The following is a 27,982-nucleotide window of genomic DNA, read 5'->3' as shown; positions in this document are numbered from 1 at the left end:
TATTTTTAATAGTATACACATAGTATCCACATTTTCTACTTGAAATTAATATAGAGAATTTTTTTTAATGTACTTTTTTACAGAAATACTTTTTTAGATTATTGTAGGTATAACAATAATGGTCGTTATCCATGCGTAGCCGTGAAAAAGCATCCTTGTCCATCTTTATTTTTTAAAGGGTTCGAGTAGGTCTTATTGAGGTACGTTCCTATTAGTGCCGTGAATCTATACATAAAATGAATAATTTTTTCAAAATACAAGTTATTGTCAAGTCTGAGGTACAGCTAATTAAGACACTATTCCGTAAAGGGTGAGGTTTTTAATCAATCAATCATCGTCTGGCAAGTACCTGATCCCAGATGTAGCAGTTAAATCCAAAATTAACGTGAACAAACTGATGGTGGATATCGTGGAACATCACATCCGGTTGCCAAGGCTGCCACCAACGCGCTTTCAAATTGATACCCGAATGTTGGATGATACCGTGGTAGTATAAGTACAGCATAATGACGGAAAAAGGAACTAGAATCCACAGGAATGCCAGTATTATTATAGTATAGTAATAGTAACAACTGTGTTGTTTCTCGTCAGGGCGTGCTTCACTTACACCAGTGTACGGGAAAGGTAAACATTGGTGCTACCAAACCTAGATGTACTGTGATAATTTCAACAGGATGAATGGCCGTCACGGACCACGGTGTAGGTTGATAGTATCGATGGTGAACACAATGGAAACGTTTGTACAAGAAAGGAGTGTGGTACATACGGTGGATCCAGTAAGTGGTGTAATCCTGAAACAGACCACACACACGTTACTTGCTAGTTCATATGCTTATGATGTAATAAAACTATTTTTCTTCTATATAGTAAGAGGGCATCTTGACTAGCATGATTTCTGTCAGTCATTATAAGCAATTGTCACAAAACTAGCGTTATTCAAATATTTAAAAGTTATTACAAACAGATTAAAAAAGGCGGACGAATGGAGTCTAGGGGAGATTATTGGAATAAGAAATAGAGAAACAGATAATATAAAGAATTAAAAGAGAAAACTAATTATAATACAAATTTAAACGAATTAGGCGTATTTTTAAACTTTATCAAAAATCTATAAATTAATAATCTAAGTGGATTGAGTCATAGATATTTATCGATATAAAGTTCACCTAAAAGAATTGTTCGTTACCGACTACTGAAACAACAAAAAGCTGTTTAATATTGTCCGCTGGCACAGATAAGACTCACGCTTTAAATTGAATCTTAACGGAAGTACTCCATTTCCTTTTCGCTATGAACTCGTCTTGATATTTTTATCTGACCAAAATGACCGATTGCATTTTAGACTTAACACCTAACTACCGAAAAAAATATAAAAATTGCCAATAACTCGAGAACCTCGAACAATATACAAAAATCGATAGTGTAGTTTACAATTATTCTAACTTTACCGTTGGCTTGATCAATATTTAATTGATTCGCCGTGTCATTGACTTTTTGAGCGGATCATAACGCTTCCGCACGCGAATAAAAAAAAAGGAATCCCATTCAGCTTGCCATATTATTTAGGCGTAATGTACACAAACCTGTATAACGAAAATCACAGGCCACTGTAGTATCCACCACTGCCAGGAGTACTGTCCAAATTCCAAGTAGACTGTACTGTAACCACCACAGGCGACGTTAGTAGCTAACACTGCCGACAAAGAGCTTGTGCAGAAAAGCCCGAGAACACCCCATTTGATCTGATCCAGGCGCGAGTCTCGGTTCGACCATTTGCGAGGCTGACATTTCCATTCGGTGGCTATTTCCCGCCGGCACGTGTAGTATGACCACTAAAAAAGACACAAAAAACTTTTTCTGTAAAGAGTCAATTCAATATTTTCTTTGAGGGTAACATATTGGACCGTGAGTATGCCTTATGATCAGCTGACTTTCCGTTCGCTTATCTCCTCTCATCTCCTTCAATTAGTAGTGAAACGGATGAAATCAACCGAACCGTCAAATTTGTATTACATTTTATCTATTATCGCTCATCTTTTGTCACTGATCTCTAATCACCAATCTCTTATAGTATGGACAAATTGTGTTAGAGTGGGGGACATCACATGTCTTTAGGTATAATTACAACTGAATGCCATAGAATAACTTTCAATGAACGCTTCGATGCGAATCTGTAGATGGTAGGAATACAAAAAAACATTAAAAGCATTGTTTAAGCTATAGTTTGCTTAAAATGATAATATTTTGAGTATTTGAGTTGATGCGATAAGAACCACTAAATAAATCGCTACCGTCGATACAATAATAGGCCAATCAACAACACAACAAAACAATTTGTTCATACGAATATTTTTAATATAATAATATAATGTCGAAAGAATAATATCTATAAATTTAGAACTTATTTGATTATTTTTAAAAAGTTATAGCCGTAATTTTAAGTTGAAAAAGATGTACATTTTTTTTATCTATCTATTTATAAACTTTCTACTTAAAAAAATCGGTTCAGCAACTTAAAAGATACCGTATCTCCAGACAAAAAACAACATTTAAAAAAAAAAAACATATCATTGTAAGAACTTAAACTTGGCAGCTCCACATCGAAGCTAAAAAAAACAACATTTTTTATTGGAATAAAAGACATTGGATTGTGACCGTGCTATTTTATGATTACAAATTTTCTGTCTCTTATCAGCTGATTCTCTTATCATTAATTGCTTATCAATAATAAATGATCAGTTATCCGCGAATTATCGATTGCCCCTTACAATTACTTTGCTATTCATGTCGAAAAGGCAAATTAATTTTATTTGAATACTGACTTCTAAATATCCACAGACACCGATGTATATGGCATATCCCACGGCATTGGACCAAAAGAATTGAATGGAAAATTCACGTAGGTTTGAAGCACACTGATCTTGTTTTGGTTCATTGCTAGATAGACTCGCATAGTTCTTTACATGCGCCAACACAACCAGCCAATCACCTGCAGAAATATCAACCAAGAAACCAAAATTAATGTTAACATTATCAGTATAATGGTATTGTTAACAGGAACCTTCCTAACATTAGCTAGAGACTAGGTGAGCTAAGAATGTTCAAGTCATGATAACATTTACAACTTTTGACTTGAATAGTTCATTCGCTGAAAGTTTCCTAAGGCCACAATAGGTAATATTTAGTTTTATTCATTAACCGAACTCCAGAGAAATATACAGACAAAACTCACATTGTACTATTTTACAAAACAATTTGTTTAAACTAAACCTTGTTTTTTTTTAAATCGGTGCCTTATTTTACGCAATTGTATAAAAAAAGTCAACTATAAACATTTTTTGATTTAAATAACAAATGAAGGGTTTAAAGCCAATACCACTTAAATATTATAAAATGTATTTAATTACAAGTTTATAACTTTAAACGTATTTTTAATCGATTTTTATTTGACTTTTTTAAATAATCTGTTTGTTTAATAGATACATTTTTTAAAATTGAATTATTATTTACATTATTATTAAATTTACTATCATAAATAATTTAATATTTACTTAGAATTAAAATAGAAAAATGATATAAATTGTTTTTTATTTAAATTTATCTAAATTTAAGTACAAATTAAATTGTACTTATTATTTTAGTTTTTAGTTAATTAAAAAAATATATACATTTTGTTCATGTCTCAAATCCACTGGTATATATTTAAATAATCAAATATCATATCTATACATACTCTGTTATAGCGAAACAATCATTTTTAAGCATATTCAATTTATTATTTTATCTCTTTAAAGGGCAAAGAATGTCACCAAAAAAAAAGACCCTAGAGGATAAACTAAAAATGATAAAATCACCAAAATGAATAGTTATAAAAAAAACTCTAGTATACAACCATACAAGTGAGAAATCAAATTAATAAGTAACCACATGCTCTTTTGGTGTGTTTAGTTGACTATTTTGTGCGATTACAGCTTCCAATTGACGCAAAAAAAAAAAAAAATATATATATATAAGGAGTTATTTATTTTAACCGTAAAACCCTAAGAGGCCATAACAAAAGTGGTTAATGTACTGGACCAAACCACCATCAAAGAGTTCATTACATATTTTTGTTATTTTTTTCTGTCAAAAAAAACTGATTATTTATTAACCAATAACAACCCAATGTCCTAAATATTTAAACAATGTTTTAGCTTAAAACGATTTTATCGGTTACATTTCTGTGTAAACGACACTACGAAAAAGAACAATACTATTATACAATTATTTTTGAGTGTACTTAATTGTTTAAACGGTTTTACAATTGTTGTAAAACCAATACCTTATGAAATCGGCATTTTCGAAGCAAAAATAATTAAATAGATCAAATCCGGGTAGGTTTACCGCTACTGAAAGTGCCAATAAGAAATATTAACGAACGATCCATTTGTTTGTCACGATTATGTAGGCATGTAGAAACGTTAATATAGAACACAATGCAGATGAACACTGAGCTGATGATATTTTACTGAAGTATAGAAAAAAATTACATGTTATCTATTTTATTAGATAATTCCCCACCTACTAACTGTTTAAAACACTCAAAACTGTAATTATTCCTACACACTCGAAAAGACGGTATCGATTATGCAGGTAATTGTCGATATATGTTTCAAACGGTATAGTATTATGCTGTACATATATTGTATAAACTGTATAATATGCTTGATAACTACTTGAGAAAAAAGCAATGATTAAAATGTATGTGTCATTAATAATATAATACACTGCAAAAGGAGCGAGTACTGACCCTTTAATGCCCAATATGTAAAAAAATATTTGGAGATCTAACCAACTCACATAATACACATATAGCATCTGGTAGTTAGCGCTTTCTTTAATCACCATAAGGCGCCATTTTAATTAAATGTATATTTTGCTAACAAAATACAATTGTCTAACAAACATGTTAAGTAAAAAATATGTACATTATAAAAAATAAGCAAAATACGTTTTTGTCTATTGCTCTCTGTTTTGGCGGGTTAAACCATCAAGAATGTCTGGCCAAATTAGGTACATTTCAGGTGGGTGCGTTTTCTGATCAACAGAGACTCGCTAGCTTGGCAGCCTGTGTGAATGAATCAACAGTCAACAGGCAATGGAAACATTTTCATTGTTATAATACTTACTTAGTGTGCTGGTTTATACTGTGCTTGGTTTGGACTGTACTGCTTTGAATATAGCATTCGGTTGACTGGAGCGAAAAAGCTATGTACAGTTCTGCCGAACAAGTGAAGTATAAAACAATGCTATGGATTGTAAATGCACAGAGGCAACATTAAAAGGAGGGATATTATCTAGAACTTTGGGACAATCGAATTTTTTATGAATTAATCAATTTAACCAACAGTCTTGTGCTTTTATCGCTTATAATGGTTTCAGTATTCCTAACAAAAGTATTTTTTTTTTCATGATACTCCAGTCTTCATAGATAACAAGCCGCGGAATATGAGTTATTTTTTTTAATAAACATTACATAAAGTGGGTATTATATTTTTGTATTTTGATAAAAAAGAAAATATCAGAGTTTAGCTTCTTTTTATCTTAACTACCTACGTGATAAACATACATTCAAGGAGGTTCAACGCGAGATGAGAATAAAGAATTAAGTTAAGTAAAGAACTAATGGTAAAAAACTTATAGAACCCGTATGTAAAAAATAATGTCTTAAATGCATTCAAATCATTTTTAAAACAGAAAACAGACGTTATTATAATATTGTAAGTAATTATTGGTTTGATTTAAAAAATTGAACTAGCACATTTTGTTAGGATTGGTTATTCCGCCTAACTTAACTACTCCAGTAACACTACTTTCGGTAGACTCTGTTTACAATATTTTGAAAAGACCTTCAATATTTATTTTGACAATAATTGAGTTTTAAAAAGTAGGTCATTCGATCAAATACATAGCATATTGAAAAATAAAGAAAAAACCAATTTTATGGTAAGTATTCGATTTGGTTATAATTATTTAAGCTTTTAATGACCTTATATCAATTTTTTTTTATCTTACAAATAAAAAAACATTATTTCCAATAGTAGGTATACACCTGGCATTTAAATGCACTTTTTTGCATAAATATCTTTATTAGATTATTGTGTAGCAATGCATGCGTAGCCGCGAAAAGGCCTCCTTGTCCGTCCTTCTATCTTAAAGAGTTCGAGTACGTCTCATTGAGGTACTTTCCTAGTAGAGCCGTGAATCTATACATAAAATGAATTAATTTTTCAAAATACAAGTTATTGTCAAGTCTTAAATACAGCCAGTTCAGACACTAATATTTTGTTTTATCAATCAAATAGAAATTTATTTTATACTTTACAATCTAACATTAAACTATGTGATTAAATCCAGGGCTCAGGTTTTAACACCACAACTCAGGCCTTTAAAGCTTTCTGTTAAGAATTATATACTTAAATGTAAACAATTTCAGTCAAGTTAATACACGTATGAATGAAGGGATACAAGTTAATATTTAAATATCTTCATTTTGACATGATAATATGTGTTACAGCATATTCGTTGTTTTTGAGGAGAAGGTGGAGTGGATGGAAAGGTAAAAGGCAGAGAATAGAGAAAGAAAAAGGGTGCGGATGGTACATATGATCATAAGGGAATATTGATAATCCCTGTATAACTGATAAAAAAATTATTGATACGTGAATCAGGTGCTAAGGGACAACTAACTGAATAATGCCAAAAGACATAATCATGATCAGTTAATGTTTTTCACAGATAGGGAACAAATGTAATTTTTAATGTGGTTGGACACATTACCGTGTTACGATTTAGCAACAAATGGACAAATGTGACTGTCCGAGAACACATTTATGGTTCAATGATCCTCCACGAACTGGGAAATATGTTATTTTTTTTAAATCGACTCATGATGGTCAAATACATTCGTTTGGCGAGTACCTGATCCCAGATGTAGCAGTTAAATCCAAAGTTAACGTCTACAAACTGATGGTGGATATCGTGGAACATCACATCCGGTTGCCAAGGCTGCCACCAACGCGCTTTCAAATTGATACCCGAATGTTGGATGATACCGTGGTAGTATAAGTACAGCATAATGACGGAAAAAGGAACTAGAATTCACGGGAATGCCAGTATTATTATAGTATAGTAATAGTAACAACTGTGTTGTTTCTCGTCAGGGCGTGCTTCACTTACACCAGTGTACGGGAAAGGTAAACATTGGTGCTACCAAACCTAGATGTACTGTGATAATTTCAACCGGATGAATGGCCGTCACGGACCACGGTGTAGGTTGATAGTACCGATGGTGAACACAATGGAAACGTTTGTACAAGAAAGGAGTGTGGTACATACGGTGGATCCAGTAAGTGGTGTAATCCTGAAACAGACCACACACACGTTACTTGCTAGTTCATATGCTTATAATGTAATAAACCTATTTTTCCTCTATAAGGTAAGAGGGCATAGGTATGAGACATGTACATGTGCCTATGTATCCGCTTGTAGTGTGGATACTCGAAATTTTAGACATAATATACATAAACCTGTAAAATGAAAATCGCAGGCCACTGTAGTATCCACCACTGCCAGGAGTACTGTCCAAATTCCAAGTAGACTGTACTGTAACCACCACAGGCGACGTTAGTAGCTAACACTGCCGACAAAGAGCTTGTGCAGAAAAGCCCGAGAACACCCCATTTGATCTGATCCAGGCGCGAGTCTCGGTTCGACCATTTGCGAGGCTGACATTTCCATTCGGTGGCTCTTTCCCGCCGGCACGTGTAGTATGACCACTAAAAAAGACACAAACAACTTTTTCTGTAAAGAGTCAATTCAATCTTTTCTTTGAGGGTAACGTATTGGACCGTGAGTATGCCTTATGATCAGCTGACTTTCCGTTCGCTTATCTCCTCTCATCTCCTTCAATTTCACTAGAAATTAGTGGTAAAACGGATAAAATCAATAAAATCATCGAATTTTTATAAAACTTGGTCAATTATAACTCATCTCTTGTCACTGATCTATAATAGTATGGGCTTAACCTAAAGTGCCAAGATAATGTCCACACAAATTTTGGATTGCCCACAACTATAAAATATATTAATATCAAAAATAGTATGGAAAAAGTGTGTTGGAGTGGGGGAGATCACATGTCACAAAGGCAAACTTATTATATTGAAATACTGACTTCTAAATATCCACAGACACCAAAGTATATGACATATCCGACGGCATTAGACCAAAAGAATTGGATGGAAAATTCACGTAGGATTGAAGAACACTGATCTTGTTTTGGTTCATTGCTAGATAGACTCGCATAGTTCTTTACATGCGCCAACACAACCAGCCAATCCCCTGCATAAATATCAACCAAGAAACCAAAATTAATGTTAACGTTATCAGTATAATAATAATACTGGTAATGCTATCAGGAACCTTTTTAAGAGTAGCTAGAGCCCTTCGAGAGCTTCGAAAGTTCAAGTTATGACAACATTATTAATTTCAGAAAGAAATCAGACAAGTGGTTTTAAAGTCTTGTGTATAAACCATTGTTCATACATTAAAATTAAAACGCAAGTACGTTTCAAAACCAATAACGTATCGTTTCGCAGACAGCGATTTATCAACTTTGCCAATTTGGCTTTCCGAACTTAGGCTAAAAGAAAAATATCGGTCAACTAAAGCAAAATGATAATCAAACATTTTTAGCTAGGTAATATTAAAATGTGTCGGAAATATTACTCATAAAATAGGGTCATGAAGGGTAAGCTAAAAATAATAAAATCAACAATAGATAAAAAAAACTAAAGTGTACAATCATACAAGTGAGAAATCAAATTAAGTTGACTATTAAATGTGATAATAGCTTGTATTTAAGGCAAAAAAAAAAATGTATATATATGTGGTTATTTACTTTAACCTTGAAACCCTGAGAGGCTATAACAAAAGTGGTTAATGTACTGAACCAAACCACCATCAAAGAGTTAATTACATATTTTATGTTTAAGCTTAAAATGTTTTTATCGGTTTTGTTTCTAGGTAGACGACACTGCGAAAACAAGAAAAATATTATAAAAATCATACCCAATTTTATAAACGGTTTTACAATTATTATAGAACGAATACCTTATCAAATCGGCATTTTCGAAGCAAAACTAATTAAACAGATAAAATCCGGGTAGATTTACCGCTAATGAAAGTGCCAAGGAGAAATATTAACGAACGATCCATTTGTTAGTCACGATTATGTAGAAACGTTAATATAGAACACAATGCAGATGAACACTGAGCTGATGTTATTTAACTAAAATATAGAAGAAAATTGCATGTAATCTATTTTATTAGATAATTGCACACCTACTTATTTTTTAAAAACACTCAAAACTAGAATTATTTCTACACACTCGAAAACACGGTATCGATTATGGAAATTAAATGTATAATATTTTGCTAACAAAATAAAATTATCTAGTAAACATGTTACATATCTATTAAGTAAAAAATATGTACATTATAAAATATAAGCTAAATACGTTTGTGTGTTGTTCTCTGTTTTGACGGGTTAAACTATTAAGAATGTCCTGGGTCCAGACCCCCCTTGAGTATTTCTAAAGTGAAAAATTGGGTAAGGTGATTTTAGTGATTGTCTAATTATATTTTACAGTAAACAATATTTATTCATTTTGGCAATATAATAATTTTGTTTTGGCTTGCTTGCGGCAGATAACAAATCGTTATCACATATTGTCATTTTCTTATATTACACATAGACCTTATACTACCTAAAAACCATACTTTGGACCACTCCCCCCCCCCACATAAAAAAAATATCAAAAAATAGGTGACAAAATTCACAATGGAAAAATCTCAACAGGTGGAAATATTAAATTTTTCAAGAATATATAATTATAATATTAATTATTTTAACCGTGTTTCTAGATTTTTTCGTTCGGGTTTTCCTAAATAAAACAAATTGTTTATACAAATTTTTGATCAAACTGTACGTTTTTTTTGAGCAACACTATATCTAATTTCGGTCTAACTTTCATACCTAAAACTACGGTAAAAAAACCAAATAATAAAAAGCTTTCACCCCATATAGACAAAAGGGGTTAATTCTAATAAATCTAAAAAATATTCCAACAAGTTTGCTACGTTCTCAATTTTGCATCGCATCAAAAAATGAGTAAATTCTTGTAATTTTTTTTAGTGATGAGAAAAATCAAGATAGCATTATTATACCTACTTATATTGTAACAATTCCTAAATCAATGCGACTTACAATTAATATTTTATAGTGACTTAAATATTAAACGGACAAATACAACAACTCGGGATTTCTTATTTTTATCATAAACTTGAAAAACTACAAACTGCTCTCCTGTAAAAATAAGTGTTTGGGACTTACTACTTATGTCCTTTGACCCGTCTGTGTTTAAAATCATTCGGTTATTTAAATCAATAATTTTTTTCTAAACTTGCTTAGTTAGTATTTTGTTTTAACGTTTTAAAAGAGTAAATTTTAAAATTAACCCAGTTGGATTTTTATAAAATAAGTATACTTAAACTGATTGTTAGAGAAATGATAAGTAACTTTGCTCAGCCCATGTCCTTATGCTGATGTATTTATCTTTTTACCTTTCTACTTTGTAAACCTAATTATTGAAATAGTAATCACTTAAAGGTTAGGCTTACCTTATATGATTTTAGCAGCAGTCAAATAAATAAGTACCGCAGTTTGTAACAACATGTAATACCTAATATTATATTAATAGTTTATATATGGAAAAGAAGCTTATAATTAAAAAAAAAGAAAAGGGTAGTATAAATAATAATTGTTGAAATGTAATTAATATTCTAAGGTAGTTTTAATGTGATTAGTTTAGTATGTCGAGGAAGACACTATTGTATGTGAAATCTTAGAAAGTATTTTGTATGAATTGATTTAACCTAGATTTATGATATAAATACCTTTGTATGTGGACAAGGGGACACACTCGTTCCACAGCTACTATTTTGTTAATGTGCTTGTTACTTCTGACTTATACATATATCTATATTGTATTGTTATTATTGGTTTAACTTGTGTCTATAATATTAACTCTATTATTACTCAAAGTGTTTGTTTGTTATTTCTTTTGTGTTCCACTACAATTAATCTCAACAGGTTATGGGCCCAGACCACGATACTCAAAAGTCAAACATCGAATACTGACCAATACATACTTACTGACTAAAGGTAATATTTCTTGGTACAGACAATTGTACAGTTCGATCGACGTCATGGAAGATTCGGTCAAGATTACTAAGTTGTCCAGTGCAGAAGGATGGCTGTTATGGAAATTCCAAATAAGGGTCATTGTGAACAGTTTTGACCTGGAAGGAATACTTAGCGGAGAAATACCAAAACCAAGGTTAGTCAAAACATCCACTGAAACAGAAGAACAAGCACGGGCGAGGTGTGCTAATGAAATATCTGCATGGCGATGGGCAGACGGAAAATGCCAAAAGATAATTGTAACGTCAGTGGATGATGGACCGTTACAATGTTTAATTAATTGTCAAACCGCCAATGAAATGTGGAATAAGTTGCTGAGTGTCTACGAGCAAAAAACAGAGGCAAGTGTACATTTACTACAAAATAAATTTTTTAGTTACAGTAAAAATTCCTGTGATGATATATCGACCCACATAAGTAAACTTCAAAATTTACGGAACCAACTCAACTCACTAGGAGAAAATATCTCGGAAGGGATGTTAATAACCAAAATTTTAATGACTCTACCATCGACTTACAAACATTTTTACAGCGCTTGGGATAGTGTTCCTGAGGCGAGTAAAAATCTAAATGTTCTAACATCTAGGTTACTTATAGAAGAATCCAGAATGCAACAGGTAAGTTCGAGGGTTGAAGCAGAAGAAAATAATGCTTTGACTGCCAGAAAGTTTCAAAAGAAATTTTCTAAGAAGCCGAGTGGTGAGAAGTCAGTTGAACAAAAATTCAGTAAACAAAATACTGGTACTAAAAAGGTAGGTCCCTGTTTTTATTGTCAAAAACCAGGTCATTTTAAAAGAGACTGCAGAAAGTACAAAAAGGATCAAGAGGGTGCGAAATCCGATTCTTCAAATTCAAGTTCAACAGGGCAAGCCTTCTATAGTGAATTATTATTCACGGAAAAAGAAGAGGATCAATGGTTTCTCGACAGTGGAGCAACTGACCATATGACAGGACATATGGAATGGTTTTGTGAGTACAAACAATTTGATTCACCAGCAAAAGTAACAATCGGGGATGGATCAGTTTTGTTGGCAGAAGGTTCTGGGAGAATTAATATATCTTGTCAAGTTAAAAACAAAACGTACAAAAATTATTTATCAAATGTGTTGTATGTAAAAGACTTAAAGTTTAATTTATTTAGTTGTGGTGCAGCACTAGATAAGGGATTAATGATGAAGTCTGACAGTAAAATGTGCGTTTTCTTGAAGAATAACAAAGTTGTTTGCGAAGGTAAACGCAACAACGGTTTATATCATTTAAAAATAAAAGTATTGCAGGTTTCTACAGACGTGACATTGACAGGCAATACAAATGATTCAATTAAAAATATTGAAGCGAATGCAACAGCAGTAATGGCTGATTCAATACGTGTTTGGCATAAAAGATTAGCTCATCAAATATCGGGTATGTAAGAACGTGTTTGTTAAAACATAATATACAGGTACCAGACAAAGACGACACTTTTCAATGCGATGACTGTATCATTGGCAAACAATCGAGAAAGTCATTTAAAACCAGGACAAGTATATCACAAAATATAGGTGATTTAATTTATGCAGACCTGTGCGGGCCGATCCAAAAGAAATCGAAAGGCGGGTCAAGGTATTTTCTACTATGTAAAGACGATTACTGTAGATTTCGTACGGTATATTTTTTGAAACATAAAAGTGAAGTGAAAAATAAACTTAAGTTATTTATAAAAAGTTTTAAAACAGGTTCAGGTTTTAAGATAAAGGCGATTCAGACAGATAATGGTACTGAATTTTTAAATGATGATGTAACTAGAATATTTCAGACATTTGGGATACAACATCGGAAGACTCAAATTTACTCTTCTCCTCAAAATGGAAAAATCGAGAGAGAAAACAGAACAATTATGGATTCTGCGAGAACAATGATTCATGCTAATAAAATGGATTTATCATTTTGGGCTGAAGCAGTTAATACGGCAGTATACACGATAAATCTAACTGGTAAAAGTTCTGTGGAAGGTAAGTGTCCATATGAATTATTTTATAATAAAATGCCAGATATAAAACATCTGAGAGTATTTGGGACAAAAGTGTACACACATATTCCCAAAGAGAAACGTCAAAAATTGGATCCTAGAAGTGAATCAGGTATTTTCGTAGGGTACTCAATTGACAAGAAAGGATATCGTGTATATTTAGAACAAAAACGAATTATAATTGATTCTAGGGATGTCATATTTAAAAACGAATGTCACAATACTGTTGATGTATCATTATATGAAAGTGATTTAGATATTCAACACGATACTTCACAACGACCAGTAGCGGACGAGTCAGAACGTGAAGAACCACGTTACGACTTACGTGACCGGGGTCAACTACGAAAACCTGACAGATACGCCGCATGTACAGCGAAAGGTATGGAACCAATAAATTATTATGATGCGATCAATGGTGAAAACAGTCATGAATGGACAGAAGCCATGAATGACGAGTTAAATTCACTAGCTGTGAATAATACTTGGCAGTTAGTAGACAGACCGACAGACAAAAATATTTTAAATAATTCTTGGGTATACAAAGTTAAATATGCGAGCAACGGAGATGTTGAACGTTATAAAGCTAGGCTAGTAATAAATGGATCGAGGCAGCAATACGGTATAGATTATAATGAGACATTCTCACCTGTAGTTCGTTTTGAGTCTATTAGGGCACTTTTAGCAGTCGCAGCCAAAGAAAAATTGAAATTAAAACAATTTGACATAAAGACAGCATTTTTGAATGGGGTTCTTGAGGAACTAATTTACATGTCTCAACCAGTGGGGTATGATGATAAATCAGGCCGAGTATGTAAATTAAACAAGAGTCTTTATGGATTGAAACAAAGTTCACGATGTTGGAATCAAAAATTTACAGAATTTTTATTGCGCTTTAATCTAACACAAAGCACAGCAGACCCTTGTGTATTTATAAATCATGACGGTAATGATAAGATAATATTGGGTATATATGTAGATGACGGATTAGTTATGTCAAATAGTTCATCTAAGATTCAGTCTTTATTATCAACTTTACAACAGGAATTTGAGGTCAAAAGTAATGATTTAGATTATTTTCTTGGGATACAAATAAGAAAATTGAACGATGGATCGTTAATAATTCATCAATCAAATTATGCTTTTAACATAGTTAGACGTTTTAATATGCAAGACGCAAAAGAGTTGGCGATTCCATTCGACAGGGCAACGGCATTAGAAACAGAATCAAAACCAATTGGTAAGGATGTGCCATATCGACAAGCGGTCGGATGTTTATTATTCTTATCACAAGTAACCAGACCGGACTTGAGTTATGCTGTCAGCTACGTGAGTAGATATTTATCCAATCCAACGGTAGCTCACTGGATTATGGTAAAACGAATTATTCGTTACATAAACAAAACGATTGATTTTGGATTGTACTATAAACCTGAAAATAACTCAGATTTTAGTGTCTATACAGATGCAGATTTTGCTGGAGATGTCCAGACAAGAAGGTCAACGTCAGGCAACCTTTTTATGCTAGGTTCTTCTACAATAGCATGGCAATCTCAAAGGCAATCAACAGTAAGTTTAAGTTCATGTGAGGCTGAATACATTTCTGCGGCAGAATCAGTAAAAGGGATCATTTGGTTTAAACGTTTATTACAGGAAATCACTAATAATGAATGTATTCAACCAATATTATATATAGATAATCAAAGTGCTATTCGTTTAGTTAAGAATGCAGAGTTTCACAAACGAACTAAACATATTGATGTCAGACATCACTTCATTCGTGAGAAGTATGAAGATGGAGTGTTTCAACTTCAATACAAGGAGACAAAGGATCAGTTGGCAGATATCTTCACCAAACCATTGCCAAAGGAACGATTCGAGATGATCAGATCAGCTATGAATATCCACAACTGGTTTCAAGTGTGTTGGGACAATAGTTAATTAAGGAAAATATTAATTAAGGGAGAGTGTTGAAATGTAATTAATATTCTAAGGTAGTTTTAATGTGATTAGTTTAGTATGTCGAGGAAGACACTATTGTATGTGAAATCTTAGAAAGTATTTTGTATGAATTGATTTAACCTAGATTTATGATATAAATACCTTTGTATGTGGACAAGGGGACACACTCGTTCCACAGCTACTATTTTGTTAATGTGCTTGTTACTTCTGACTTATACATATATCTATATTGTATTGTTATTATTGGTTTAACTTGTGTCTATAATATTAACTCTATTATTACTCAAAGTGTTTGTTTGTTATTTCTTTTGTGTTCCACTACAATTAATCTCAACAATAATGTAAACAATAGCAAGTATGAACCACGGTTGTAGGTAATTTCGTTTTATACCACAACCGTGGTATGAGTTATGCAAATTTAATTTAATGTTAGCTACAACTTCCATTGTTTTAAAATTTGGTTTTCAACGTTTAAGGCGAAGGCAAACAATAATGATTGAAAGTGATTTAATTATACTCAAGTTAAAGTACATTGGTAGACAAATAAGTAGTATTTAGTTCATACATTTTAAAGCTATAACTATTGAAACCTTTTTGTTATTTTACTTGAAAAATATCAACCAATGTATGGTTCCATTTCATTTTAAGTTTCTTTTTTTTTTTTTTTGAACACTGGAAAAATAAACATGAGATTATATTTTCGGATTATTAATTTTCTTCAACTGAAAACAACGGTAAATGAGGTAAACCATTGATTACATTTATTTTTAATTTTAGTTTAATCAAAAATAGTATAAAAATATGTTAATAACAAACGAGATTTAACTATGACGCTTAAGTTGCAATCGATTTAATGTTGTTTTGCTAGAAACTAGCTGATTCATATCGGGTTACGACTATTAAATTATGTACTTATATAAACAACAAACACAAAATAAATAGAACGATTGTATCGTTATATTTTTATTTCCACATTTTTATGCATACACAATTAAATAAAATACTAAAAATAATAAAAAATAATAAATTATACAAAAAAAAAAAAAAATACATATATGTAAGTATAATTCATTAATAATTTCGGTAATATTGACCAATTGGACGAATAAAAAAATAAATAGTTCGCAGTAGCAATACGAAAAGCATACACATCATTTAATAATAATATTCAGTTTTATACTTTGAAATTCAACATTTCACGATCACATTTTAATTTTTTTTCTCTTTATAATAACATCAATTATCGTTTAAGATTGGTTCTAATTCTTTTTTTTTTAATATTATTATAATAATTATTAAATTGTTTTTCTTTACATTTATATAATAATTGTCATTTATAACATTAATATTAATTGGATGGTCTGTCTACGACTTGCGGCTGCGGTGCGTGGTGTCCGTTGGTTTCCCATTTCTTTTTGTGTTGATTGCCGCCAAAACCTTCATCGTAATTTCCTTTTGATATGAACAGCCGTTTGAAATGTGGCAGACAATACAGCTTGTTATTATTCCATGTGAACGTGTCCATACTGTAAAAGGGGGGGGGAGGGATAAAATCAAAAAAATCATAAAAGTCGAATAATAGAAATTGAAATAAACTCTTACCGTAGAACACATTGACATTGAGTGCATTTAAAACACGTCCGGTGAAACGGTCTGCCTTCGATTTCCACTTTTTCCAATGGGTAAACCTTCTTCTCGCACGATTCGCACAGCACGATGCTCTCCGATTGTTGCTGTCGTAAACATAAAACAAACATTGTTAGCTGTTAACGGTTTACACATAAACGGTTATAATATAATATCAGCGTAAGTTTGAAAAACTAATTTAAGAGAGAAATTAAAATCACATATCGCATATCGAGCAAACGACATAAGTATAAAAAAAATGTAGATAAAAAAAAATGTTTATTATCTTTATGATATATTTTTATTATCACTTTATTTTTAAAAAGTGTTCATTAACCAATAATATAATATTATACTTATTTTTAATAACAAAATAATTGGTGTTATAACACGATAAAAAAAAAATTTATTCAACTGTAAATATAAATTTGTAATACAAAGCAAACGTTTACCGTGAAAAAAAATAATCAACAACAAAAATTAGGCTACAATAAATTTTGACACAAATTTTGGTTTCATAATATAATTTTAATGTTATCAAATAATAGTATATTAACATCGTTGAGACGAGTATTTTTTCAATAACGAACAAACGTAAATAAATTCATTTAATAGACGTTGCAAAAAAAAAAAAGTTTGTTTCATAATATTCCGACTTAATTGTATATTGTGAGATTAATAAATAAATTTTCATTTTGTTTTAGAAGTAAAAAAAAAAAAAAAATACAACAGCCACCGTGTTAGATCCGTCTTGTAGTGTTGAGTAAATAAATGTTGCGTATGTACACGTAAATCCACCTTTTGAAAAGAACTTTTCTTTTTACTGAAACAAAAAAATAATATTTACAAACAATTATTAGTACAGTCGAGTACGACACGACTAAACGCAGTATATTAAACGAATTTTGAGTTTTTTTTTTTAATTATGTAAAAATACATAAATATAAATTATTAAAATTTTACACCTCAATATTAGTTAGAACTAATTAATTTCTGTTGATAAACCGTAAAAAAAAAAAAATCACTAGTTAGAAAAATGGCAAAATAGCAAACGTTGATTGTTTAAAATTAAGGTTGCGATGATTTAATTTTGTCGACAATAACGGTGACGTTTAAAAATAATATATTTTGCCACATTTCAATAGTTCAATCTAATATTATGTTGTTTAAGTCAAGTAATTTAATATTTGATTAAAATATTAATTTTTTTACTTCTAATAAAACAAGTTAAACAAACTCACCTTAGTCGCAAACATCAAACGTCACACACACAGCACGCCAGTTGGGGTTAATGGTTATTCAAAAAAATTGACTTCTCAAAATAATTAAAATAGTTAATAGTTGTCTGTCAAACGATAGCAGCACTGTACGTAAAGCAAAAATATTATTTAACAAAACACAAAACAAAAAAAAAACACAAACCATTTATTATTCGTTTAAGTTTTATTATTTTTTCAACATTTATTAAAAACACACACAAAAAAAAAAACGGTAAAATAAAATAGGGTAAAACAACAATGTGTCAGATTTAATAATTTAGATTTCCTGAAAATTATTTTATATTATGTAGGTATTCAAAAACATTTTTAGACTTGCTCTTAAGAGGGCGTCGCACCGGTGATTTTCAGTGGTAAAACATGTTAAGCAGACTGAAAATAACTCGCTTAATTTTGGTTTTAGAGTAAAAGCACCTATTATAAAATTAAAAGAAAACAATATTCCGGAGGACAAGACGGTGCGTTTTTTTTTTAAAGTTAATTTTTTTGAAAAGTTACAGTCATTTAAAAATGTTAAAATAGTCGTTATTTCTAAACAATGTACTGAGCGCTATACTTAGAATATTGAAAAAAACGCACCGTCTTGTCCTCTGGAATATTGTTCTCTTTTAATTTTATAATGGGTGCTTTTACTCTAAATCCAAAATTAAGCGAGTTATTTTCAGTCTGCTTAAACAAGTAGAGATAAATAAACATTTTTAAATCGCTTTTAAGGATGCTGTGATAGTCCAAAAAATAAATTAACTACCAAAATAGAGTCCTAGTTATTGAACTAATAATTACACATCACAGTTTTATCTTTAAATTAAGATTTTGTAAAAAATTGCCTATACTTTATTCCTTAAAAATGGGCGGTGCGACGCCTTCTTAACCCTCTCGATTATTCTTTATAGTAAAAAAAATAAAAATATTTTTGACCATTGCTAAGGAAATTTACTATTTGAGGTATTGAAAAAAAATAATATTTACCGTAGGCTGATCAAAAAAACTAACATAGGAAACATTGTGTTCCTCCAATATTTAAAAGTAACCTCAAAAATACAAAAAGCAAAATCGATAGATGTTGCTGCTATGTATAATGGATACGTGGGCAGAGGTGAGACGGCATTGCGTTAGCGCTCACCGTCACATCGAGCACTCTCTCTAAGCAGTAAAACAAACTCCCAGAGGTGACCACCAAACTAGGCCTTAAAACAGCCTACGACCGGTTAAGAAATCCATACAAGTTATAATGATTTAATAAATCTCAAAAAAAAAAAATATATATAAATAAAATATTATACAACATTGGCAAAATTATAAGAGTTTTTTTTTTTTTACAATAAAATATAATTTAACTACCTCGTCGGTATTTGTTTATAAATATAATTAAATGTAAATATCTGATCGGACTATTGTACAATCTAAATTCGGATTGAACAAAGTTTTAAGTTGAATTTTCAAAATTATGATTTTATAAAAGGTTTTCCCAAGTTGAGCACTGCGACAAACAGTTCCGACAATTTTTAGATAAAAAAAAAAGAAGAACCCATTGAAATGCTAAATTAATTAATAAAACTGTTACAAATTTATTCGTTTAAAAAATATATATATATATGCCTATGGTGTTTCTTCAATTATTTTTAGTGCCGAAGAAATGATAGCTTTTGATTATTGATAAATGAAATTAGTAAGTTCAAATTTGACTATTTAATAGAACGTGGTAAAAATCTGTGGCATCAATCGAGTGTTCAGAATTGTATCTATAATAATTTAGTATAACATGTAATATTATATTAATCGTATAACATTCAAAGGTTCAAATGGCAATAGGAATAGAATAGTATTATTTTTATTCTTCGCTTTGTCCGATGTTAATGCACTATGTATCACATAAATCGAGCCAATCAAAAAATTAATAATATTATCACATGACGTACTGGATTTGCAGAAGAACGCTGGTTATTTACCTAAAATGTATCGTTTAAGAATAATAAATTTGATATCTATGTCGTCACACGTCAGACGTTAATTAAAAAAGTCCCAATATATGTCTTTTTTGCGTCCGACCGTCGACATATTACCGTTGGCCTACAAAAATAGAAAATTATAACAAAAAAAAAAAAAACGGACAGGCCACAACAGAAGAAGAAGATTAATATAGATAGAAGAAGCATTTAAAATTCATCATAGTAATAATAATAATTTCAATAATGCATAATATTTAAATAAAAATAAAAAATGTTGTTTTATTAAATTACCACAAATCTGTTGACTTTTGGTTTTGGCTTTTCGGCCGGTCGTTCGGCTTTTAAAGACTCGAAACGGGCAAGAAGCGATTTCGTCGATTCAATACTTTCTTGTTCCGAGTCCAACATGGTTACGGCATTGTTTATGGAGTGTTTCTCGGGTTCCCAATGCTCGAACTTTTCTTTTAACGATTTCGCCTTCACAGCGTTTTGAGCCTGTCAAAATAATATATTATTAAATTAATCATCATTGATGCGTTAAAAAAAAAATTAATAAATACAGCAACAAGGAAACAAACAGATATATATATATATATATCTTAGCATCCCTTATGGCTTATTTTGAATAATATATTGTTGTATATTCTAAAAATGTGTACCATGTGCTAACGACTGGGTGAAAACCATAGTGCTCTGTAAGTAATACTACCCTTAAAAGTTATGTGTTGTAAGCATATCTTAAATGGTCAGTTTATCGAGACGCAAAAGTGGAGTAAGTGGCATTTCATAACCTCTACCACCAGATGACAGCACAATACAAGAGTTTTTCTGTTTTTCTCTAAACAAGGTTAATGTGACCTACTCCACTGTGGTTTTAACCCCATCGAATAATTGTAGTTGTGGAATTAATTATTACATTTTTCAAAAACTCGTCTTCTACTTTCATCGATGATTTTACTACGTCGCCGTTTGCCTCGCTACCGGTAGATTCTTCTTCCTCGCTGTCGCTGACTTCGTCGTCGGACTCAGACTCGGTTCCTGAAGATTCCTTGTAATCCGGCGGAGGCGTAAAGCGTTTCATCGGTTTCGGACCCTCTGGCACGTCCTGCTTGGCGACTTCCATTTGCCGGAACAGCGACAACATTTTCGACGTTGTGTTACTCTTGACCAGCTCAGCCGTCTCGTCTACCGGATCTTCGCTCCTCACCACGTTGGGATCACGGTAGATGTCACGTTCCGGAGATTCTCCCTGAACGCAAACAAGCGAAATTAATACTCAAATACAATATTATGTAAATATAGTTTAAAAAAAAAAAACCAAGGTTATTAAAAATAACAAGTCTAATAAAAGGTTAATACTTGTTAAAATCAGACTATTTCAATTTCTAAACAAAACCTATTCTACAATATTAGCCGGTGAGGTCACGGATGTTAAGGATTGAGCGTCGAATCAACGCTACGATGCGAAACTTCATATTATGGTACAAACTATTGTATTTAATTATAAATAATTTTGTTTTTTACACTGTAAATGTGTTAAAAAATGTGGTTTGATTTTTTGAGGGTGTCTACTAAAAAAATAAAATAAAGCACTTTAATTTTATGTTGTAAAAAAAAAAAAATTAAAAATCACACAAAGTGTCCAATCCAAACCGCCAGGTTTTGCATTTAAATAGCTGTTTAAGTATTTTTTTCAACAACTACTTATTGATATTCAAACAATTTAGAATTAATATGAGTTTATCTAAGATAGTGAGTTTATATTTGTTAAGTTATTTAATAATTAAACTCAGTGAGAATTAAATAAATTATTGGTGTTTTTAATTGAAATTTTTAATTTTTCCATTAAAATTTAATACAGTTGTGTATTAAGTTGTAAGTGATGAATTAAAAAAAAAAGTTAAGCCTGGGTAAATAAAAAAAATTATTTTATCATAAATATTCTTTGTTAATATTGTTATTTATTATTAGAGCTGTAATTTATTGGTTAATAAAAATGCAGTTGAAATATGCTATTTTTTTTGCACAATGTTTTTTTTTTTTAATAGGGTTAATCCATTAAAACCTATTTGGGTTTAATGGGTTGGGCCCAGTATTTCGAAACCAGTCGACGGGTGACAGTACATTTGATAAAAACTATTTTATTAGTTGTAACTTGTAAATGTGCTTTTAGATTTTATCGGTATTTTCATAAGAGAAATCGATTAATAATGAATAAAAAAATCTGTATACATCATTGTCAAAAAAAACAAGGGTCGTTACACAGGTCTCGGTTTTTCTATTAGAGTCGATATTGTTAATTCGTTATCAATACATTCTATTAGTAGAATAAAAGAAAGAAATCAAATACTTCAAATACAAAATATCAACGCTAAAAAGTTGTGAACGGTACACAAAACAAAAAAATCACTATACAATTAGTTTTAGTGGTTTAATAATTTCGTCAAGAGTGTTAGAAGGAAAACAATCATCAGATTTTATCAGACAAAAAACCTTAGTTTGGCCTTCTCGCGGCGGTGTGATCCTGAATTGTCTCTTAGGAGCCGGAGGCGGCTTATAGGTTTCAAAGAATTTAAACTTTGAACAAACATCGGCCGTTTCTACGGTAACGTCCTCAATGCGGTCACTGCTTTTGACCACATCTTCGGATACTTGCCGATTGTACATTGGCGTTATCTAAGAGACATAAATTGGCAAAGACGTTTATTAAAAAAAGAAAAAAGGTAGAATTTGAACCAGTCAAAATGAGTTCACACGATACACGGGACGCCTTATTGTTAACGCTACGATATTCGATTGACCTGACGATGCCGTACACGTAGGAATGATTTTAAATATTCATATTTGTATATATATATATATTATAATGTTTTTTTTTTGTAAAATAATTTACAAACCAACAATGATCACGTTGTATATCTAGGGTGTTCCAGCATGAAAGGTAAGTAGCAGGTGATTGAACATTTGGGGATCCCTAAATTAGCCCCCATTTTTAATTTTTTCGATAAGTAAAAAATTGAAGGTTTCGACAGTTAAGTAAAAAAAATAATGACCTAAAAAAACAAAAAATTATTCCATGTAATTCAATGAAAAAAGCTCACCTTAAAAGGGGGGCACATCGTTTTCAGTCTTTTTCAGCCCCTAACTCTTCTCTTATCACTAATCTTATCATTTTGTTCTTACCTTTAGTCTCTAATAATTTATCTCTTATCACTAATATCTTATAATTTATTTCTTATCTCTTGTTTCTAATTATTTATCTCTAATCTTTTATCATTTAGCACCTATCTCTTATCATTTATCTCTAATCTCTCATAACTTATCTCTTACCAATTATCTCTTATCAATTATATCTTAGCATTTATCTTTTATCACTTATCATTTATTTCAGGTTTCTAATCATTTTTCTCTTATCATTTTTTGAGTTAGGGGCCGAAAAGGACTGAAAATGATGTGGCCCCTCTTTTAAGATGAGGTTTTTGCAATGAATAACAGGGAATAGTTTTTTTTTTTTAAGTCATTATTTTTTTACTTAACTGTCGAAATCTTCAATTTTTTACTTATCGAAAAAATGAAAAAGGGGGGCTTATATAGGGGTCCCCTAGATCTCCAATCACCTATTACTTACCTTTCATACAGGAACACCCTGTATGTACACTGTTATAATCGACTTAACGTACCGGTTTGCTAGGAGTGAATTCTTTTTTGGCCACGGAAATGGGCGGCGATTGCAAAGTCTTTGCCGCGTTGGCGTCCAATTCCATAAAATGGCTTCTGGATTTCTTGGAAATACCTGAATTAGAAAAAAAAAATACTCAAAACTAAAAACAAAAAATCTTAAGCTTGTTTAAAAAAAAAAGAAAATGACGTATAATCGCTGACCGGCCTCGAAAACACTCATTTCGTCTTCGTCTTGATTTGTCGTTTTGTTGGCCTCGTCCGGTTCTCCGTTTTCGTTGTCGTCGTTCAGAGTCTCGCCCCTTTCGAACTTCTCCTTGATGACTTTGGCTTTTTCCGATTTGTTGATGTTCACGTCGCGCTTGACTCCGGTGCGTTCGCTCTCGGCCACCGCTTGTTCGTACATCTGTTTCATCTTGCCTTGTTTGCCCTGAACAGATATAAAATTCGATTAGTTCGAAACACCAGCATCGTTTTAAAAAAAAAAATTTTTTTAACAACAATATATTCCATATAATAAAATATAATCACTGACCAAAAACAATTTCGATCTTATATTTTGTATTTCCTGTTTGTGTTCCTCTTTCATTTCTTCGCGGCGCATTTCCCAGTTGCGTTTGACTGACTCCATTTTGTCGAAGCTCATCGGCTTCTCTTTGGAGATACAGTTCTTGGTCACTTCGCCGCCGTCGTCGTCTTCGTCGTTCTCGCCGTCGCTGCTGGAAGACGGTTCGAAGAAAGCTCCGTTCAACGCTTCGTTGGGCACGCCGACGTCCATACCTTTGGACTTGAACCTGTCCGGAGAGCAATGGTTCGAGAAATTATTATCGCACACTATCCACGTGTAATTGTTTATATATATAAAATGAGATAATATGTGAAAACCGACTTGGCCATTTTGCTCAGAATACTCGGCGACCGCTTGACGCTGACCGGCGACTTTTCAACGGGTCCGTTGCCGTTGACCGAAGCGTTTTCGAAAGCTTGGTAACGCGACTTGACGTTCAACGAACTCAGTTCTTCCAAGCCCAAATCCGGTTTGTCGCTGGCTGCAAATAATTGATAATTTCCAATAATAATCACATACAAATATTTACACACTATTGGTTGTACTGGTTATGAAATCCCCCATCGAAACCACCAAAGTCTTGGTATTGTTGTAAAAAAAAAAAAACAACGAATTTTCACAGTAAACAGAGAAGAACTTTTTCTAAAATAGCTATTTTTTAATATTTTTTTATTTTACAAATTTTCAACCTATGTTCATTTTTGCGTTACAGCTTACAGCGCACCACAAAAATAAACACCGGTACAAATTTGTCGAAATAGAAAAAAATTTAAATATTATATTATAATAGGAAAAAAAACCATAAAAAGTGTTATTGTTATTAATCACAACACTCTAAAAATCACATCTGTATCGTTTTATCGTTCATCGAGTTAGTGGTGGCAGAGTTGTGCAAATTCTTATTCGAATAAAAAATAGTAAATTAAAATAAAAAATAAATAAACATACAATTTTACTTAAATGTTATAATATTATAAAACGTATTATATTACATTTATACAAAATTATGTTTAAGAGGACGGCCACCAACCTATTCGATAAGGTGTAAAGTATAGGCAATTTTCGTGCAAAATCTTAAATTAAATCTTAAACATAAAGCTATTATACATCGTGTATACTCAATACTTATTAATACAATAATGAGGATTCTTAATTGATTATTTCACTATCACAGTCTTTATTGTAGAAAAAACTACAATTTTTTCCACATCGAAACCACCAGTCTTGGCATTGTTGTAAAAAAAAAAACAACGAATTTTCACAGTAAATAGAGAAGAACTTTTTCTAAAATAGCTATTTTTTAATAGTTTTTTAAAAAATACTAAGAAAAATTCAGTTTTAAAATGTACAGGAAAAAAGTTATTTGATTTTTAATAAAAATGTCCATCTTTTTTTTTCTATGGAAATTTAGTGAATTTAGTGTACAACCGAGCCTCTGTAGTAGACCCGAATAAGATCTTGTTTTCATACTACAATTTACAGGTGGATAACCTCTTATAAAAACAAAAAAAACTACTTGAAAATCGCACTTGCAAATTAATTTAAATAATTGCGTTTGAAATTATTCAAATACAATGTGATTATTAATTAAGTAGGATATTATTCAACCGAATAATTTTCGCTTGAATAACGTGTTATCTAGATGACTTTTTTAGATTATATAATGTATATTTTTTTTTTAGATAACGTTTTATTCGAATAATGAGGCACAACAGCTATGGTCTACGGTGGTAACTACAAACATAATTATTTAAATAACAATAAAGCCAACGGGTTTGTGTGTTAACGGGTAACAACGCCGAAACGGTCGTCGTGTCGTGTAAATATTGGACGTATTAGGTGAATATTAAAGAAATACAAAACCGACAGACACAAACGGACACAAAAAAACTGTTTACAGGATACATTGCATCACCAAAATATACCTCTGACCACGTCTGGTGGCAATTCTGTGGGCTGATTTTCGCGTATAATCAATTCCGGTTTCTTGCGTTTGACTACAATATAATATTTATCGTGACAATAATAGATCATGTAAAAATAATATCATATATATATGTGTGGGACAAGGGGGGGCTCAGTAACACCTCCCCCCGACGTTAAGCAGAAACAGTTTGTTAAAAAAAAAATATGCGTCCAAAGTTGGGAAAACCAGCTTTTATGTGGACGATTCGATGAGAAACTGTAAAGAGTAATAATTGCGGTTAAATATCAATATGTAAATCATATTTTTTTAAAACGTCAATTATTATTAATGCGTTTTTATAAATAATTTATTATGGGTTTTCGATGATAATAACAAAAAGAGTGTCTAATGTTTTCTAAGTAAATGACGTTCTTATTGTAAATGTGTAAATACCGCAACAAATATAAAGAACTTTTATAAAAAAAAAAAAAATAAATAAAGAGCATTCAATTTTCTATCTATTGGTATTAAAAAGTTTATTTTGGAAAAAAAGTGGATTCACAACAAGTGCTACCATCGATATTATTATCGTTTGTTTTTCTCCATTCCAAAGTAGAAGGGATGAAATTGTTGAATTTAATAGTCAAACTATTTTTTTTTTATTAGAAGAACCGAAAACACGACTTTAAATACATGTAAGTATACGTTTTGCGATTTTTTTATATTATATTGTAATAATATAATATATTATTGTAATAATCGTGGCGTTCTCTTGACAAAGGGTCCATTTTAAATAATTAACCTCCATAATAAAATATACCTGGTAAAATGTTTATATGTTGTATTTTATACTTTTATAACCAATTTGTTTTTAACAGCTTATTTGTTATTCGTTAAATACATTTTTTGTTAGGGAAATAATTTGAAAAAACCCATATCACATAAATCCAACTAATTATTACATTAATGTTTTTGCTATTTAAATACATTTGCAAGAAACATATTTTTAAAGCCAAAAACGTCATAAAATATAAGTGTTAAACAATTTCACTCGAGTTTTTCTCAAAACCAAATAATTTATAGGCCGTTTGTCCGGAGAACGCCTCTTCGTTTGGTGTAATGATAGTATAATAGCGAAAACTGTAAAAATTACTTGGCTCGTCTTCTTCGACCACAGCTTTGGGCTGGAAGAGTTCCTTGAAATGCGGTTTACAGTACAACAGACCTTCGTGACTGCTATAAATGTCGAGTCTATAACACATGATATGCCAAACGGTTTTTCTTTTTTAAAAAGATGCTCAACAAATGCATAGACCTATATTATATTATAGTTGTGTACTCACGTCAGTTGTTTATTGCACGTGGTGCACCGGAAACAGTTTTTATGCCAAACTTGACGTTCCGCTTTGATTTGCTCCATGGCGTATACGGTTTTATCACACGACTTGCACACGGAATTGACTTCCGGACGCGCCACACCATTCTGAAAAATCAAAATCAAAATTCACTTTATCATTGTTATAACATTGATTATTGATTTTTTTATTTTTATTCAAATCATTATCATACAGGGTGTCTCAAAAAGAATGGTGGGGGAAAGTCCTGAAGAATTGGGTGAGAGACTTGAAGAGTGCAGAAAAGAGCTTGAAGGGAAAGGACTGAGGAGGATTAGTAGGAGTAAAACGAAGACAATCATGTTTGCATTT

General features: G+C 31.4%; 2 protein-coding genes across 20 annotated transcripts in view; both read right to left on the bottom strand.

The window, feature by feature from the left end:
* Positions 1-25: 25 nt before the first annotated feature.
* Positions 26-9,327, bottom strand: LOC126845556 (uncharacterized). 7 transcript variants are annotated; one of them, XM_050584259.1, is made up of 7 exons: positions 9,213-9,327; positions 8,294-8,379; positions 2,823-2,903; positions 1,584-1,832; positions 608-791; positions 350-522; positions 26-225 (listed from the first exon to the last, which is right to left on the bottom strand). In XM_050584259.1, the coding sequence occupies exons 1-7, from the start codon at positions 9,253-9,255 to the stop codon at positions 193-195; spliced, it is 849 nt and encodes a 282-aa protein (XP_050440216.1). In that variant the 5' UTR covers positions 9,256-9,327; the 3' UTR covers positions 26-192. The 7 variants fall into 7 exon arrangements, 5 of the variants coding, with proteins under 5 accessions (XP_050440216.1, XP_050440214.1, XP_050440215.1 ...); XR_007686797.1 differs by lacking the exons at positions 26-225; positions 350-522; positions 608-791; positions 1,584-1,832 and adding exons at positions 4,322-6,245; positions 6,961-7,133; positions 7,219-7,402; positions 7,569-7,817 and having other exon boundaries at positions 2,876-2,989; positions 8,213-8,379; XR_007686798.1 differs by lacking the exons at positions 26-225; positions 350-522; positions 608-791; positions 1,584-1,832; positions 2,823-2,903 and adding exons at positions 2,904-2,989; positions 5,169-6,245; positions 6,961-7,133; positions 7,219-7,402; positions 7,569-7,817 and having other exon boundaries at positions 8,213-8,379.
* Positions 9,328-16,092: 6,765 nt separating this feature from the next.
* LOC126845549 (F-actin-monooxygenase MICAL3) overlaps positions 16,093-27,982 on the bottom strand; it is a 53,305-nt gene continuing 41,415 nt past the window's right edge. For 7 of the 13 annotated variants that reach the window (XM_050584232.1, XM_050584234.1, XM_050584238.1 and 4 more), the window contains 12 exons: positions 27,620-27,759; positions 27,430-27,527; positions 26,296-26,367; positions 24,692-24,851; positions 24,338-24,596; positions 24,007-24,232; positions 23,805-23,917; positions 22,618-22,800; positions 21,041-21,373; positions 20,416-20,619; positions 16,875-17,005; positions 16,093-16,798 (listed from right to left, as the gene is read on the bottom strand). In XM_050584232.1, the coding sequence (XP_050440189.1) occupies positions 16,621-16,798; positions 16,875-17,005; positions 20,416-20,619; positions 21,041-21,373; positions 22,618-22,800; positions 23,805-23,917; positions 24,007-24,232; positions 24,338-24,596; positions 24,692-24,851; positions 26,296-26,367; positions 27,430-27,527; positions 27,620-27,759 (2,097 nt within the window). In that variant the 3' untranslated portion in view covers positions 16,093-16,620. Of the gene's footprint in view, positions 16,799-16,874; positions 17,006-17,338; positions 17,722-18,139; positions 18,263-20,119; positions 20,246-20,415; positions 20,620-21,040; positions 21,374-22,617; positions 22,801-23,804; positions 23,918-24,006; positions 24,233-24,337; positions 24,597-24,691; positions 24,852-26,295; positions 26,368-27,429; positions 27,528-27,619; positions 27,760-27,982 lie in introns of those variants that run through there. The other 6 variants (XR_007686795.1, XR_007686794.1, XM_050584235.1 and 3 more) reach the window with 6 other exon arrangements.

This window comes from Adelges cooleyi, unplaced genomic scaffold (assembly GCF_023614345.1).
Source record: "Adelges cooleyi isolate 19-005CV unplaced genomic scaffold, UGA_ACOO_1.1 ACOO_flye_CR_arks_rails_tigmint_CR_PRNA_8, whole genome shotgun sequence".
In the NCBI taxonomy this organism is placed as follows: Eukaryota; Metazoa; Arthropoda; class Insecta; order Hemiptera; family Adelgidae; genus Adelges; species Adelges cooleyi.
The sequence above is the reverse complement of the archived record's forward strand: the minus strand, read 5'-3'. Positions and strand labels throughout refer to the sequence as shown.